General features: G+C 34.0%; 2 protein-coding genes across 2 annotated transcripts in view; one reads left to right on the plus strand and one right to left on the minus strand.

Annotated features, from left to right (window-relative positions):
• Nucleotides 1-19,351, minus strand: part of LOC114758949 (probable inactive dual specificity protein phosphatase-like At4g18593) — a 60,000-nt gene that overhangs the window by 12,166 nt on the left and 28,483 nt on the right. The window contains exon 2 of the mRNA XM_028948052.1: nucleotides 14,721-14,983. Coding sequence (XP_028803885.1) covers nucleotides 14,721-14,946 — 226 coding nt within the window. The 5' untranslated portion in view covers nucleotides 14,947-14,983. The remainder of the gene's footprint in view (nucleotides 1-14,720; nucleotides 14,984-19,351) is intronic.
• LOC114758942 (rust resistance kinase Lr10-like) overlaps nucleotides 1-19,351 on the plus strand; it is a 29,648-nt gene that overhangs the window by 1,954 nt on the left and 8,343 nt on the right. The gene's annotated exons all lie outside the window — the stretch shown is intronic.

Raw genomic sequence — 19,351 nt, forward strand, 5'->3', positions numbered from 1 at the left:
GAAAAGCTAATCATGCCTCCTAACCCTTTTGGTTCCTCACATGCAATTAGAATAAGAGCTGTTAATGGAGTAAGGCAATTGGAACCAGAGTTATCTGCCATTTCAGAAATAGAGTGAAGTTCAGATGGATATAATTAGCTGTGTTAGACGTAAATTTGTGTTTAGCCTGGTAGTCTTTCCTTCTTGTAGTGTAAATTTCCAAAATAGGATCATAGATAGTTATCCATGAAAAAAAATTCTAAACAATTATAAATAAGTTCTACGTTTTTGCCAGTGGCTATAAACAACCTAAAAAAATTGTTGTCCGGTATTTCATAGCCACATGGTTGGCTAAAGCTATATATCATAATCTAAGTTCTTTGAAGAATTATATCCTTTTGAATAAAGTGGATAAAAAATAAACTGCAAAGGCCTCCATATATGCGAATGGCTTCCCTGTTCTGAAGCTCGGCTCACTCTTCACGAACTCATTTTTTGAAGCAGGGACTATCCATTTAAATGAACTAAAATTACGTCAAATGTAAACGAAATTCTTTTCGAAGTGTATAACCACAAAGAAAGCTTAATACTCTTCCGGTCCTAAATATAAGACCTATTTTGTAGTGTAATTTACACTACAAAATGGGTCTTATATTTAGGACAAGAAGAAGTAGTATTTTAAATCTCCATTGAAGGGGATCGTTAAAATGTGGGAGACAATAGTAAGAGTAACACAATAAAAATATAAATGAGATTTGCTTTTACATTTTTATGAATTTTTATTAGAATTTTAAAGTAAACATTTTTTAAAAAATAGAGCCAATGGAACTTTTTGTGTGCAGTGGCCAATAAATAATAAAGTTGCTTCCCAACTTTTGAAATAACTCAATTCTATATAATTTATATAAGAATTGACTAGGACAGATTTTTGGTGACTGCCCGTGAGTGATTGATGATTAAAGATATTATTAATAACAGTTGACTTGGAGTCAATGCCTTGTGCAATTCCACCACCACCACCGCCCATTAACAAATGCCACAAGAATTTTCAACGAAGATGAAGAACATGATGATGACAAGAGGAATTTTGCTTCATTCTAGCACACACATGTATACGGTTAAAAAGAATACACTTAAATAGAAACGAAAAATTGAATTTATATAATCTAATAAATAGTAATTATGAGAAAACTACATTTGCAATGGTTTCTAGGAAAAATTAGCGAGAAGTACCTATCTGAAATATTTATCACCAAAACAATTTGAAATTTGTTTAAAGATCTAGCTGCAACTCATTGCAACTCTTTTAACTAAGTACTAAAAGAAATACATGTTGCATAGCTGAAGAAAAATTACACTCATATGTTGAAGATGAGTTTTGCCTACTGAATTCAAGTCATTTTAATCAAAATCTACCCAGATAAGTAACTTTCAGCAAATTTTCCTTGCTTCTATTTAATATCTCATTCTTATCAAAATGAAAAATATATAGTTATACTTCTGAAATTTTTTAGTTAGATTATACTATTCTACATATTGTTGGCAAGAATTGATGTTTCGGTAACAATTGATTGGATGGAACCATAAGCCGATGGAAATTAATTTTTTTAAAAAAGCCAAATTATATTGACTCCAAGTCAACCACAATTGCTGTGCTTTACTACCACTGAATTCATTATTGGCGACAAACTTTCAACAAAGTGATAAGAAAGATGGACCAAGCAGTTTCTAGGAAAATGTGACAGCGTTTATATGGGAAGCCCCACCACATTACCCAAAAAAAAAAAGTATAATACTCTGCCATAAATATAAAATCTAATTTGTAATATTGTACTACAAAGTAGATTTTATAATTAGGATAGGAAGTAATATTAAATTTGAAACTTAATTTTATCTTTCCGAACTCGTTTTCTTAATTTAAATCTACTGGATTCCTTATATCATCATGCAAGTTATATAAACTATGAATTAGAATTCCGCCAAACAGCAAATTCTTTTTTAAAAATGCATAACTGCAGAGAAAACTTGTTAATTTAAATTTCCATATACTGAAGAAATATAGCTATGTCATAAAAGAGCATGTAAAAACGTGGCAACATAAAAATTTCATTATTTACTAGGATAACAACCTTCTTCCAACAATGACCTACATATAGTCCAGTAAATCAGAATACTTCAGAAAACATTGAAAATATGAACCATAATGCTAGTTTTACTTATTTGCAAGTAGTTTAATCGGAACACAAGTTGTCAGTAGTAGCAATATTTTCTCCTAAAATCTCTCACCAAGTTACATAAATTTAGGGAGGAAGAGCCTCTTGAAGCTCCATTTCTCCCTCAAGCATCTCTAACACATTCTTCATCGAAGGTCGATCATTAGGATACATCTGTATGCAATGTGAAGCTATTATAATCATCTTCTTTGCAATTCCTCTTTCCTCATCTGAGATATTGCTCCCCTCTATTGATTCCTCAAATTGATCATAAACCCATTTCGCAAAATAGGTCTGCCAGGAATGCTCAATGACATTCGAGTTCTTCCTTCTGCCAGCCATTTCCATTAGTAGCATCCCAAAACTATAAACATCAGCTTTGTGTGATATTCCTCCAATGTTCTCGTACAAGAATTCAGGAGCCATGTATCCAAATGTTCTTCTTGCATTTGTCAAAGACACAATACTCTTATCTAATGAGTACAACTTAGCCAATCCAAAATCCGAAATCTTTGGATTAAAATTTTCATCAAGAAGGATATTGTGAGGTTTGATATCAAAGTGTAGAATTTGCATATCACATCCTCGATGTAAATACTCAATTCCTCGAGCAATCCCAAGATAAATGTTAAACATTTTCTCATAATTGATGGGCGTGTTGCTTTGTCTCTCCAAGAATATGTACTTGTCAAGTGATCCATTAGGCATAAATTCATAAACAAGAGCTCGCTTGCTTCTTTCAGTGCAGAATCCAATCAGCTGCACCACATTGACATGATGAATCCTGCCAATAGTGGCAACTTCACTAATGAAATCTTGTGCATTATTGGCTTTGGACTTTGCCAGTAACTTGATGGCTACATCGCGATTGCTTCGAAGCTTACCTTTATACACATAACCATAGCCTCCTTCTCCTAACTTGTGTTTGAAGCCATTGGTCATTTTCTTGATCTCTGAGTAAGAGTACTTGATGGGCATCAGGTTACTATTATTTCGGAGGAAGTCCTCAACATTGTCATAATAAGATTGATGTCTTCTTCTCCATCGAAGAATCAAGAATATTACTCCCTCCGTTCCTAATTATAAGAGACATTTGATGCTTATGGCATATTTTTATATATAAGAGACACTTAAAAGTTGTCTCTACTTTTTTGTGTTGATTTCCTATTTTACCCATATTTTGGTTCCAACTCACACTCTCTCTCCCTCTCACTTCTCTTTCTTTCAATAATTTAATTATTCTCTCTCATGCTCTCTCTCCTTATTAATGAGGGCATTTTTGAAAAAAAAATTATATTGATTGTTCTTAACTAATTTTAACTGCTTTTTTGATCAACGTAATTCGGTTATTCGTATCTTATAATAAGGAAGGAGGGAGTAAAACACAAGGTGCACCTAGTATAAATTTAGCCGCAGACCAGAGAGTTACTGTACACAAGATGTCAAAAGTAATCAGCATTAAATGAATTCTTCCTATGTCATATAGACTTATATATATATGGTCATACGTACATGTTTAACGCATGGAATATAACCAAGCTGAATGTTTGTGTGAAAAGAAGTTTTTCATATTATGGCCTGTATATTTTCAGTTCTTACATGTATCATGATAGTTTGGTAGTTGAAGCTATGCTTTAATTAGTTCTTACATGAATTCCTCAAAGAAGACAATTCCACTGAGTAGAGAATAGCCAAAATATCTAACGGATGGTTTTATTTATGCAACTGTTATTGGTTTTGGGATGAAAATAACACATATAATTAATAAATTTAATGAAGTGTGAGAAATGAAATTGTAGAACCAGGAAAGGGGGGGGGGGAACTTGCTTCACTCACCTATACCGATCGCTTTCCCAATAGTTAAAGCTGCGTTGTAAAAATTCAAAACAGAAGTTTCGATTAGATCATCATGAAAATAATTGGTTCCAATATTTTCTTTTGTTCTCAAGAATACCATGATATATAACTAACTGCAAAAGTTCACCTGAAACCGCTGCAAGATCAAGTGGACGATGACAAAGAACCATATTAGTGGCATTTTCAAACCAGCAGTTTGGTTGCCCTCCATCCCACACTCCACAACGATCAGCAATCCATTTGATGTGAATCTCCTTTACCTCTTCCCTCTGAACTTTCGGATATGAACAATTCTCATTACATCTCATTGGCCCCCATGGCAAAACCTTCACCGACATATCTATTTTGCACGACTCTTCCACATCAGATACACTTGGATCCCCCGTCAGCACATAAGAATAACGAGTTTTTGGTGCTTCACCAGAACAAGGAGCCACAATTTCAGCATACGAAGGAGAGTGAACTGGATTTTGGCAGCTGACAAACACTAATCTGCCCACATGATAATGGTTTTTTTTGTTGCTTGGTTTCCTCTCTTTGGCTTTGAAACTGTGGTTGAAGAAGTTGCTGTATGTGAGAGAATGACGAGAGATCGCGTAGCAATTGTTGATGTCAAGTCCAGAGGTAATGGATTGGAGATTTGTGGAGTTAGTGGCATAAACGGCCTGCACCATGCGCCTTCCATAGTTTACAGACAACACACTTCTGTTGTTCTCGCAGCTTACTGTGTAGCTGGGATCGTAGCAGTCGCCGTATTTATAATATGTATTTGTGGGGATATTGAAGACATGTCCGCAGGATTCACTAAATGGTGATTCTATAAAGAAATCAGTATTAGTATTATTATTGAATGTAAGTACAAAGGCGGCAAGGAAGATGATTATGGAGGTTTCTTTTAACATTATGAATGATCAGAGAAGGAAGAAACAAGCTACTTTCCAAGCGGACGTGATGGATCCACACAACCAAGTACTTCTCAGAGCAGATAGAGAAGTTTTTTTTTAAAATATTATTTATAAGCCAGCTTATTTAATTTTTAACATGAATATATATAATATTTTGTATGGTCTACATTTATTATACTCCCTCCGTTCCTTTTTTTTACAGGAGACAATTAACCAAATTATGTTGTTCAAAATGTTGATTAAAATGAGTTAAAGAAAATAAATGAGTTAAAAAAATGTAATTTTTTTTGCCAAAAATACCCTCATTTATGTAGAAGCGATATAATGTGCAGGAAAGCCAATGATATGAGTAATATGAGTAATTAAATGGAGGTAAAATAAAAATCAACTAACAAAATTTGAAATAACATGAAATGTCTCTTGTAAAAAAAAATATGATATACTTTATAATTGTCTCTTATAATAAGGAATAGAGGGAATAATGTGGATAGTTATTTTTTCAAAAAATCTATATATATATATCAAATATGAGTAAAATTGGAAAATTGTTACTCATCTGATCCTATTTATAAGTCATTTCTAACTTGTTTTACATGAACTAAAGAAAACCTTAAACTGCATTAACTTTTATATAAAATTTAGCAACTTTCTAACTTTATCCCTATTTAATATATATTATATCTCTTGTAAACAAAGTCAATGCAATAATAAATTAAATATAAAATTGTACATCTATATAAAAAATTTCTCTTACTGTCCTATAAATAGACTAAAGAATGTCTTCTTTCTATGTCCTATAAATAGGACCAGAGAATGATATTTTAAAGGAGAATTAATATAATTTAAGGTTTTTTTTAGTTTATGTAAAACATACTAGAAATATCTTATAAATAGGAAATTTATAAGTAGGTTGAATCCAAGTTTTGAAAATTTGTCCAATTTAATACGGTATCCAAGTGGCTTGACCCGACTTATAGGTAACTTGTGAGCCATTCTGCGCCGTTGATAATTAAAGAAATCGATAACGGTTGACTCGTAGTCAATGCCTTAACACGGTCCTCCACCCCCCCCCCAAAAGAAAACCAGCACCACCCATTTATGATATGACGATTTTCAATTCATTCCAGCTCCATAAAATGCATAGATTAAATCGAAACAAATACCTAAATTGAATTAATTGGAGTAAAAAATTATTAAATACTAGTCCCTCCTGTATTTCCAAATTTTTGAATTGATCTGATCATTTTTATATAATCCTGTTTAGAGTTTTTCTAAACATTAAATACATTTTTATCAATTTATCACTAATTTATTAGATTATTTTTTCATATATTTTCTTTCATCTTTTTTAACTAATTATCTCTCTTACTTGACCTCGTATCAATAAGGCATATTTAGAAGAAAAAAATGTAACATACTTCTTATACCGCACAATTTGGTTAATTCCAGTCTTATTAAAAATGACCGAAGGTTAAACAAACTAAATTTGTAATTATTTCAATTCATGAACGCGTTTCTTAAATCTATATAAATGAAAAATGGTATACTTGTGTACTTATATGGATAGAATACACTATCAAGATTTTAATCGAAATAAAACGAAGAAGTTTCTGATTCCAAGTCAACCATTGATATTATATTGATGACAAATTTTCAACAAAGTGATAAAGAAAAATACTGAAGGAAGTTTTCAGGAAGTTTCCTTTTTATTAATAAAGGAAACAAATACAGCATGAAAAATTAAGACAAGGAGCAACTAGCAGTCCTTTGAAAATTGGGAGAATTATATTGAGGTTCCAAGTAAGGAAAACAATTGAAAAATAAGTCTCAGGGTATGTTTGGATCTCAGTTTGTAACGCTAAAAGTGTATTGGAATGAATGAAACCACGGTTACAAACTGCAATGGATAAAAACCATTGTTTGGGTAGCCTGTCTTCTCCAACCAACTTCTGGGCAAACTGTCAGCCGTTTCCAACGCTGGGCTGTGGTGCTTTTGGGACGTCTGAAAAGGAGATCTACCGTTATTGGAGCATTAATTGCTCACAAAAATATGACCTACCAATTTTAACCCTCCCTGCATTTCCCCTCTACCGAATTCATTCACAGGTTTGAAGGTCGATACTTACTGCCTCCCCTGTTTCTACGTCAATGATGAATGTGCTCGGCAAGGGATGAGAGTGAATGATTCGTGGTCAAGCTCGCTCAAGCCCTGCTCTCGCCGTCTCTCTCTCTCTCTCTCTCTCTCAGTCCTCTCTGTGTTAAAGATGATGAAGAAGGTCAAGAATGGTGATGAATGGAGATGGTAAAGGTGGAAGGGAATGATGGTCTCAGGTCCTGTGCTATGCCACTCACTGTCGAAGACGATGAAGGAGGGAAAAGGTGGTGATGGTTGCGGTGGTGTGGTATGCGTTGGTAGATAGTGAGCAATGGGTGACGGTGAGGTTGGGCCTTGACTGTGTGCGATTTTTTTTCCCCCTTGGAAGGCTACGCGTGTGAGGTCATATATATGGGAAGGGGTGTCGAAGAATAATTCTCATTCTTCCATCGTTCTGCTCCCCTTGCCCTAAATAAAAACGCACAGTTTTATTCTCTCTTTGTTTTAAAAATAAATCTGAGGTCCTCCTTTATTTATTGTAATAATTATCTACAATGTGTTTTCAAATTTTTCTCCGTAATAAATATTCTTATTTTATAATTTCACAAATGAACTATTTATAGTTTATCCTAATAATTTTATGTATTTTTTTAAACTATTATCACATTAAAAACATAAAATTTCAAACATTACTATTCAATAAAATCTATATCCTTTTTAGTCATTTTACAACTAAACTAACTTTTCTATTAATCATCCAAACAACTTTTAACTTTTCTAACTGACTTTTTAAAAGCATCTATCCAAACATACATTAACTGACTTTTACTCTAACTTCAGTTACAAAAGTCAGTTTGCTTAAAAGTCAGTTTTGCCTAACACCAATCCTCAGAGATTGTCATTCTCACTATAGGACTTATCATTATAAGCTGTTGAGATTGTTATTGAAACCTTTTCATAATTATTTCTTTGCTGTGAGACTTGATTGTAATTCCCCCTTAAAAATTTACACAACGGACTCGCAATGTATGGAAAATGTATATGAAAATGGGTAATAAACTAACATATAAGCACCAAATAATAACTTGACATAAATAAATAAATAAAGTTAAAATTATTTTTTTATTGTGAAATATAGAACTTATTCTCAATAAGAATTATAAGTTAAAAAAGTTCGAATAACTGTTGATGTTTTATAATTAGTTAGAATCTTGGGCGAAAACCATTAATACTTTTAACAGAAAACTTGTTATATTATGAAATATGTTGTAGTAATTATAATAATTTGTTATATTATGAAATATGTTGCCTTCATTATAATAAGGGAAAATGACTAAAAATAAAGCTGAAAATTACTAAATCACAAATCAGGTTTAGTAACAATTAATTCTTTATTTGACAATGATAATACTGAATTGACAAATAACAATAACTTTCTCGTTGACATTTTTAATTTGACATTTAATAATTTTTAGTTTTTTGTTGTTGTTATTTTCCCTAATAATAAGCATCTGGCAAAAAAGGAAGTCACTATGATAAGGAACCCATAACATTGAACGAACTTTGAACATTCTGCCAAAAAAAAAAATGACACTACTGCAGAAAAGACTTTTTACGGCTATTAAAAAGGTGTTTTAATGACTGTTTTAGGAACAACGTCTATATTTATCGATACAAGAATCAGAGGACTTCACGATGGTTACAAAACTGCAATATAAAATAACTTTTCACGGCAGTTGTTAGTAAAAAACCACCATGAAAAAGTCCTCTATAACTATACTTTTTGAAAGATTTTTTATGACATTTATTTTTATTAGCCGTTGTGAAAAATCTATTTCGAGAAACCCATAACCTTCCCAAGTTGAATCACTCAATCTATAAGAGAGGGAGAGAGCTAGCAAGATGAGGGAGAATATGTAGAAGGAATAGCATTTATTTTTCTTAATTTTGTAATCTTTGCATTTTTCATAAATATCCCACAGTTTTAATTTAAAAAAAAACAATACTCACGTGAAATTTTTTATATTTATTATGTTACGCTATTTAATCACATATGGTCATGTGTCCTATTTTTTTAAAATATATAAAAATTTAAATTGTTAGATTTTTAATTTACTAGAAGCAATATCTAGAAGAGAAAATGACAAATAAAAACTCCCAATATGTAAAATTGCGATTTGAGACCCTCAATTTACAAAATATCAAATAAAAACCCAATCCCATATTATAAATACAAAATTTTGGTGTAATGCTTAAAATGTTTCTCGATCAAATCACAACTTGGTGCGTGTTTAACAATGTTTTTAGTGGTGATATCTCTTCCCCAAGGCAAACCTTTTGCCGCTTCTACAAGTTTCTCTAAAAGCTCTTTGTATCGTGTTTTACATGTGGAGACAACAGCATGAACTTCCTTGGCCAACTCGCTAATTCCAATTTCAGCTTGATTCAATTCAGCTACCAGAACTAAAACAGCAACTACCAATGGAAGTGGGGCTTACGTCCGGTACTCAAAAACCACTTCATTGCACTGTAACAAAAATATCCCCTGCTTGCGAATTCTGTCTACTTTGCCTGTGTCAATTCTAGCAAAAGATGGTGAAATCTTAAGGACCCTTTCCAATGAATGCACGATATCAAACTCTGGAAAATCTGATTTTTTTCAAATCCATAAAATCAATAACTCGTTTAATCATCCTACCCAATTCATAAACATCACATCCAGCTGCCCATGCCACTTCAGCCACAGACATTGGGCGATTATCCTTTCGCATCACTATATACACACATGTGCCAATAAAAACCTGAAACCAATCACCTTGCCCAAATTCGCCCTCTGTGATGGTAGAAATCATCGCTTTAATATCAGTCATTTTTGAAGATATACCTAAACTAGAAGTTAATTCATCTATCAAACTTTGGGCTTGAAAGAATTTCCTTTCTTTGTAACTATATATAGTACCTGCACCAGAAGTTCCAACACGGATGAATGTTCCTTGTGGGCCATTGATGCCACCAATATGGGCTTCAAACTGATCATATTCTTGAACAACACCACACAAGGAACATATCAAATCCCCAGACACATCATCCCTAACAAGAGAAGTTTTCCTACAGTTGTTGCAGGAACGTGTGCCTGCCATAGTGTACCACAAATTTCAAAAGGGCAATTGTTTTCAAACGTGTTGCTTCCAAGGAACTGTTCAGTGAGTAAGTCAAGTTTTAACTTGAGAGAGGATACTGAACAAGCAGGGAAGCTACACTTTTTTACGCAAGACTCCACGTAATTCACTGGGAGACTAGCATGGAGATAGCAGCACTGCATTTAGTCAAACAAATAATAGGTTAATACAGTAATATGATTCAAAAACATTACATTCATGTTAATCTTCTTATGAAATTTGCTTAGCTCATCCATAACTAGATGAACAAACTTATTTATAGAATTATAGAACAGCATTCCTTAAGATCTAAAATCCTATGTGTAAAATCATAAATCTCAGTTGTGCATATAGAACGAGAATCCTAAACATACCGCACACATACCCAAAAAAAATAATTTTTTTCTAAGTAGAAGATTTACTTGAAAATTCCGCGTTTATCAGGTAATTTTATCATACCCGCTGATGGTTGTTATAGAACAGCATTCCCACCACCCCCACCCCCAAAAATAAGAAATCTATCAGTAGCGTTGAATTTTTAAGGGGTCATTGCTTCCGTCTCACTGATGGTTGTTAGTTTGCTTAATTGCTGGTGGATTGAATTGCCATGATCTCTAATTTCACTTTAAGTTCCACTTGGAATCATGGGGGGAACTTTCATGATTTTCCCTTCCTTTTTTAGTCTGCTCAGCTTTATGCTTGGTTAGAAGACGTTTTCATTGCTCAAGCAACATCAGTTGAAAATTCATTTGAAAACAACAATGGTAATTAATTTGGTAAATGACAGTGAAGCTAGCTAGTTAGGCATGCCTAAGGTAATGCATGTTTCCATTCATTTTGAAAGTCTTAAGTCTCAACACCTCATTCCAATTGCTTCTTCCAAAATGCTCGAAGAGCCTCAAACGATAACATGAAAGAGGTGGCCAAGATTACGTAACTATAAGTAGACCACAACTAAAGATGCCCAATTCATGTACAGACTTATGACATGATAAATGTTTACTCTACTTGGAATCAAGTCTAATTTGGCTTTAGGACTTCTTTACCACGGTCATTGTCTTGCAATCTCCCAAACCTAACCTGAATGTAGTTGAAAGGGCCTGGGAAAATTGTTTAACGTTGTGTTTTAAAAGGCTTTAAAAACTCAACCACACACAAAAACTTAATATTATTGTGCTGCCAGCAAAGGAACAGCAAATTTTATAGGACATGTAGTCATTATGACAGATGCCAAGTCTAGAAGGGTAGTTTTGAGTGCTATCACACATTGAAAGCAAAATCCATCGATGTGACTAAAAAGGAAAAAAAGAAATCATTCAAGATTAGGCTCAAATATATAGTTAGCCTTTATTTCACCATTACAAGAGTTCTATTTAATCAATTCACCTCCTCCTGCTGTCAACATGCATGAAACAGTAAGCTTTCCAAAGTCACCTTTAACACAGAAAGAAATAACAATGGTTCAACAATTGAGTATAATTATAAGACTCTTCAATGTGATTCTGAATTTCAAAAGAAGGTTCTTCAATTACCACATACAAGAAATAGTCCACTCTACGGCCCAATAGTCCAGTCCAGCAGCTAAATATTTACTGTTGAAAATTGAAACAAGCATATACAGAGCGCATTTAACTAATCTTCTCACGAACACACAAGCACTTAGGATTAGTCAGTACTCAATTTAAAACACAAACACAGTCAATATTCAACAAAAATCATAAAGCGAATTTAAAATTGGAGTCTGGAGAGAAGACGAACCTAAAGCCAAAGCCCAAAAGCACACAAACTCACGAAGAACGAAGTAGATGGCTAACTGGGAGAGGCGAGGGCGCAGGGCACCGAACTCGGGTTGAGATCTGATAAGTTCGACGGCGAGAATCTGGAGACATAAAAAGGACGCAACAACGAGTGGCAGAGATGCAGATACAGCCGCCAACGACGGCTACCGTCCAGAGGTAGAGGCGCAGAGATCGGTAGAACGTGGAAGTCGAACTTCGCAGGAGCGAAATTACAGAACGGGGTATTGAGTCTCATACAGAACGGGGACGAAGATCAAAGAAGGAGGATGAAGAAGAAGTCGAGGATAGAAGATGAAGATTGAAATAGGGGGAATCTATTCATTGAAGAAGGGGTGAAACTCTTATCTGTAAAATCGATTCTTCTATTGAGATGGAAGAAGAACCGTTGTGTACTTCTCCGATCTCAGGGCCATTCTTCATCGCTGGAATTTAAGAGAGTCGAACGGGAGAAACAGAAGATGCAGAAGCAGCCGCTGGAGAGAGGGAGAGAGAGCAACGCCCTCAGCATTCCCACTGAGTGGTGCATTCAGAACAAGTGTATGAAACACGTCTTGGTAAATTGAAATTAATTAATTACCATTACTAATTAATAAATATTTTTATTAAATGAAATGCGTTTAAAATTTCTGAAGAGAACCAATTTTAAAGGCTAATAGCATCATCTCTTTTTTCAATGTTATCTTTGAAGTGAGGTAGATGAGTTAAACGTGGATATAATATATCCTATCTATTTATTTTGGCCACTTATACTATTTTTTAATTTTTTTAATAGTACCTTTGAAGAGAGCTGATTGAATTAATTGTGAGATCACATCATATCTGCTGGATACATCTTAAAAATTTACTGTTTTTTTAAAATTATTTTTTTATATATTTAATTTCATTCTTTTGATTTTTTATTACTAATCATGCCTGTATCTAAATCATAAAAAATTATTTTATCACTTTATAATTTAATTTGTCAATCACTTCAAAGATTATAGTTTTTTTTGGAAAATTTAATGTTTTATTCTTCTATACTCATCTAGTCCGAAATATAAAACCCTTTTGTAATACAAAAAGAGTCTTACATTTAGGACTGGAAAAATATATTATTACATATTTATGTAATATTATTTTTATCTAATTATTATATTAGTGGTCTAACCAGATGGTCTAACCCATTTAACAGTTTGAATCATGATTCGCTGATCTTTCCGATTTGATGTCTAGTCCGGCTTTTAAAACATTACTTGTAACGGAATATGATATGCCTGATATCGAAAATTTGTCAAGAATTTCATGATATTTTTCAAAATCTTTCACAACAGAACACAAATGATCTTTTCAAAAATATCCCTATTAAGTTAGGGGCATACTTAAAAAAGACAATTTTTTAGATTTTGTTCTTTTTCTTTTTTTGCAATTCCTTTTTATAGTTACAAATTTAATTTTAAAATCATGAAATTAAAAGTTGCATTTCAAAGTTTTAATCAGTCGACATATATGTATATCAGTATATGTTTCATTATTTTCTTACTTTTGCATAATTTGTTGCAGACCTGTAGTAAAAACTTAAGATTAAACCAAAGTTCATATTTTAGAAGAAAAGGAATTATTTTAATAAAATTCAAGGGTGTAAATGTGATTTGGAGGGAGTCTAAGCATTTGGCGAGGTTGATAGAAGAAAATATTTCTGCAAGTATTTATAACCCTCCGATCCTTAATATAAGATCCATTTAACTAATTTCATTAGATTAAGGAAATTAGGTAAGTTAGTTAATTATAAGAAATGTGACACGTTTTTCCCAAAATACTATAATCATCTTTCTTAATATCCCCTCTATTTTCTACTTGATTATAACTGAAGAAGTATTTATAGGGGTAATTTAGAAAAAACCGATAAATATGAGAAATAGATCTTATATTTAAGACTAAAATCAACTCAATAATTAAATAATATATTAAAGACCGGAGGAGTACCTTTTTTTAAAATTTAATACGTATGCTTTTTTCTCTTTTTTATTAAATTATTTAATTTTGCTTTGTTGGAACCGTTAAGTTTTATAACCTTGTTATGTACTAACAATACCAATAAGGCAAGATTGAATGATTTAATAAAACAAGAAAAAAAAAGGTATCAAATTGAATATTAAAGGAAAACAGAGGCGTCTGCAAAATGGTTTTCTCAAGGTTGATAAATACAACAAAAGACATAGAATTCATGAATAATAAGCATGCCGATTCACCCAAAAAAAAAAAAGGACATGCCGGGAAACTTATGCTATATTTTAAAATAAAGTAGTAATAATAACTATTGAATGTTTAATTTATATTTCAACTGTTAAAAAAATGTGCACTAACTTCTTTCTATTATGGTGGTGCAGGAGACCAAGTCTGTACAAAACTCCATATTCTAAAACTCCCATAATCTATAAGGAAAAACTCCTTACTGATGTTTAGGTATTACCACTATCAAGTTTTTCCAACCCTCAGGTGTGGATTACGGGGAAGCAGAGAAGTGATTGAGTCATACATAGCACTCATCTAAACGGCATTTATGCAGCTGAAATGCAGGATTCACCCATGCTCCACAGCTACACTGCATACCCGCCCAGTTGAAGTGACCCAAACAGAAAAGTTTTTCCTCTATATGGCCCTCATTAACTGCCAAGTGAAGCAATACTCATATCGTACGGCAACTGGATAATATATTGATTGAAATTTACAAAAACCTGTTTGCATCCACTTCATGGGTTCGGCAAATACTGAGGTACAGTCCACTAGTTGCTTTTCTGTGTTCTCATTTCTCTTCTTCCATTTGAAACTTCCTTCTCCTTTTCCCCGCTCATGGGAAACAATATTCTCATCTGAAGCTACAATTCTTCGGCATTTCTTACACCGGTAAATAAGGTGAGCCTTTTCTGTGGTCTTTGACTCAGAGCTAACAGTTCCAGCCATTTGGATTCACTGATCAATGATGTAAATGTTTAATATTCTGCAAGTTTAAAAGCATATGAGAAGACAACATGGAACCTAATATAATTGTCCAATAGCCATTCATCCAGGCTTGGTTAAATAAATGAAGTTGAAAAGAAATAAGAGGTGAAAGAGCACACAACAAATTAACATGTAGTGTCACACAAAAATTTCTCTGGATATAAAGATGGTGGTTCCTTCTTGGCTCATGCCCATTAATAGTAGGGAAACTTAATATGGAGCTGTAAGAAAGGAACGCAATTAACAAAAAGTCCTGCAACAAATAAGTAGCATGTAATGACAAGATTTGGTGTAGCAACACGTCTACGCTACTCACTTGTTATTAAAACAAGACCATACCCATTAATAATATAAAGTTCTTTGTCCACTTGACGTTAAACTTCTTGAGTAACCCGTCGTTCATTATGTTTTAATTTTACGCCCATGTCAAAAATACTTTTACTCTAATGAACAAGGATGTAATCAGTATTCAGGATGATGCCAGTAACAAGAATTAGTACACACTAACATTGATCAGCCAATCTTTGTCACTTTAGACACAAGTAGCAGCAGACGTGAACTAGGCGTGACAATATTGAAAGTTGCAGAGACAATGAATTTTCATGTCAGCAACCAAAGCAAATTATTAAAAACCACACACACACACACACACACACACGTGCTCCTCTACCAGAATACTTAAATCTGTCGAGTTAGCAACGTGGGGGTCACGAAACCAATGTAGTTTTAGAAGCATCACATCTTCATTATTTGAGATCATATGCTTTGTTAGAGAACCATCCGATCCCACTAGACGGGCTGTTAACATATTGAATATCTTTTGATGTGTCTAACTTACTCGTATTTTCTTTTGTTGTAATTAGCTGATGATGCCCAGGTTTTTTGGTTCGCATGCCCTTTGTAATTTCATTTTTTGATGGAATTTTCCCTTTTCTCCAGAAAAAGAAGCTTTCTCCATCAGACTGAGATAGGGAGTACTAGTTACCTAAAATCAAGTACACCTAAAACATGGTGCCATGTAGGTGAGACTGATGTCTCCAAGGTAGAATGTTTATTCAGACTGTCACTGTAGTTTCGCCTTTCATGAACAGGCCTGTCATCTCATCTTCTACCCCTTCTCTCTCACAAGCCACGAGTCCGAACACACACAAAGACAAGACATATGACCATTCTCATTCTTCATATTACACACATAGAAGCTCTGAATTGAACAAATCTAATGGTAGTTATACTCACCAATTTCACCCCCTCCCCCCCCCAAAAAAAGGAGACGAATTCTTGGTGGAGTTCTCACAAATATTGATATGTAATCAATATCACTACATAGCCAATGACAACCCTATTGTAAATTATCTTATGCTGGAAAGCACAAGTTACAGGCAAAGTGGTTATTTAGCTAATACATGACCCTTGAGAGAAAATTCCAGACAAGCCAACAAGAAGTTCATTCCAGACGACGCAACAAAAAGTTAATATGAACGCATTATGCATAGGGTAAATCAGGACTCGCAAAAATTATATTGTTCAACTATGTTTGTTGCCCTAACATTGTTTCCTATATAAACTATAGTCACAAAACCAGAATAACACATAAACATTATTGCCTCCTTCGATTTGTTTTTTTTTCCGTGAATGCTTGGTTTCATGTTATTAGCAATCCCCAGCTTAATTTGATAGCAGAACGCAGAAGTTTCTAAACAAAGACAAGACGATTAAAAAGAAGAGGAAGAGAATGACCAGCGGCAGCATAATCCCCAGCTGTGAACACCGCCGATGCAACGCTAATGCCTGGTATCCTGTATGTTTTAGTCTGGAATGTGAAGCCTCTCGGAATTCATATAGTGTTTGTATAGTTTGACAAGCTTGGACAAGGTCCAGACAAGATGTTTGTATGGTATGGCAAGCTTGGACGAGATCCGGACAAGTGTTAACATGTGTGGGCAAGGTGCTTGTGTAGTTTGACAAGTTTGGATAAGATTTGGGCAAGGCCGTCAGGGGTGCACCGGACACCACGCAACATGCAGCGCTTTTCCAGCCGCCAAATCCTACCTCCAGTTGAGCCATTTCCATGTGGATAGGCTGTTAAATAGAAAAGAGAACTCTTCCTCAGGCCCCCACTAACTTCTCTAGACTCCCTAACGTTGCCGTCAGCCACAACATCCCGGTTCAAGAATTTTAATATGATTCCCTTTCAAAGTACGCACACTGCACGCTATCAAAAATTCTTGCAAATTGGTTTCTTGAAGATCAATCAAGGAAAAACCAATTACCATGGTAAAAAGCTTGAATACAAGGTTAGTTCTATGTTCTACATTGTATATTACTTTGGTTTCTTGAATTTTGTGGTTGAAAATTATTGATTCCCTTAAAGGGAGGTACTGGTCAAAATTTGTTACACAACAAATGGGATAAGGCTTAGTCGGGACAGCCCAACCCGTCCAACAATCTCAACAACCTCAAGAGAAAATTGCTGAGAGGGTACAACCTACTGCAGAACCTGACACATTGCAGCAATAGATAGTGAAGTTAGGGAAACACCACCCTTCAACTTTTGAGGGAACCTTTGACGTGCATGTGGTCAAAGACTAGATAACTCAGCTAGAGAAGATCTTGAATATCCTGGAATGCTCATATAAAAGGAAGGCTCAGAAAAGAAACTTTGTGAAACATTTAGAAATATTATCATAATTATATAAGCATCCTAAATCACGTGAAATTAACCATGATAGAAAAGAGTTAAACCAAACCATATATATCTCTATCATAGTTAAAAGAGCTTTTCTAAATTAATTGCGTGCAATTTGAAATTCACAATGAATAGGGCTTTGAGCATTATGCAACCCAGAATGTTCTTTTTCAACCATAAGTCCATAACACAACATTACTGAGCCATTCACAGTTTCATAGTCTGAATTAGTTTATACTTACACATGCATGGTTTAATCTTTAAGAGAAGCATATGACTACTGGCAAGATCAATCAGGTAGCAATCCTTCAAAGACGTCGTGACGTTGCCAGCAAACCGAGGCACCTAATTATTTTCTGCCAAAGCCCTGATACATTCTTATTGTAACACCTTTACTTTTTACCAAATAACCATCCAATTAGAGGTAAATGGAATCACATTTGAGTACGATGGCATCAGTGATATGAGTAAGATCTGGTTGATACTTCTTTAGCTAGGAAACATGGAAGACGTCATATATCTAATTCAGATTGGGGGGTAGGGCCAATTTATAAGCTACTGGTTTAACTTTTAACAAAATTTGGAAGGGTCTTCGGCATTAACTATTTCACCTTAGGGGTTTGACCCATTCCAGTGGTTTGAATTTCTAATAAAATACCTTTTAGGGGTATAACTGAACTTTATATTTTATTAAAGCTACTTCGCTAGCTTTTTGGGGATAGAACTAATTTTATAAACTTCTTTAACCTCTTAATATTTTCTATTTTTTATGCATATTTTCAGGCGTCCTTTGTGAAGAAAAATAACAAAAATACCCCTAAGGCAACATAAATAGAATTTATAAGATTATGAGCCAGTAAAAAATATATTGTTTAAGGTAATTATTTGAGATAGTAAAATATCTCAAAAATTTATATAAAAATAAAATTAAATAGTTAAAAAGTTGTACTTTACAGCTCTTTATGCAAGGCCCGTGAACTTCTTAGATTAGGCTGACCACAAATGACAGGTACTTATGGGCACGTTTGGATCTTTGGTCTGGGGCTACTGAAAGAAGAAAGCCCAATTAATCAGCAGGCATAAAGAGTCTCACTTCGCTGTGTTGTTATTTTTTTTCCCTCAAAACGTCGCACTGGTTTTCCTTTGCCGTTGGAGTCTTCGTTCTCGCATACTGAGGAAAGAGCATTGCTTCCATGAAATGGCGGGAAAAAGGATCTGGAACAATGCTCTCTTTACCAGGTCATTTCAAGTGATTGCCAACGTAGAAGAACCTGGTTAAACCCTAGCTAAGAATTGAACAGCTGTACGTTGCCGAGTTTGCCATTACCGCCCTGGAACAGGTGAGCCTTTTTTGCTGATTACTTTATTCATTTCCATAGAGCTGATTTTGGTTTTTACCGTGAAAGGATTTGGGAACACTTCATAATGTCCGCAAATTAAGAAATGTGTGTAATGCATTGATCAATAACCTGGTGTGTGTGTGGGGGGGGGATTCCTAAGGGGGGGAATTCCTTTAATTTTGAATCGTACACTGCAAAACTAATGCGTGAAAATTTTCAAACCATAAGAAAATGATCTAGAGTTAGGTTGGCAATATTTCTTAGATTAATATATATATACACACACATATGTACACACACACATGGCATAGATATCTTATATCTAAAAGGCTAATTTTGA

This window comes from Neltuma alba, unplaced genomic scaffold, assembly GCF_004799145.2.
Source record: "Neltuma alba isolate B1F8T4 unplaced genomic scaffold, ASM479914v2 tig00010776_pilon, whole genome shotgun sequence".
NCBI classification, from domain to species: Eukaryota; Viridiplantae; Streptophyta; class Magnoliopsida; order Fabales; family Fabaceae; genus Neltuma; species Neltuma alba.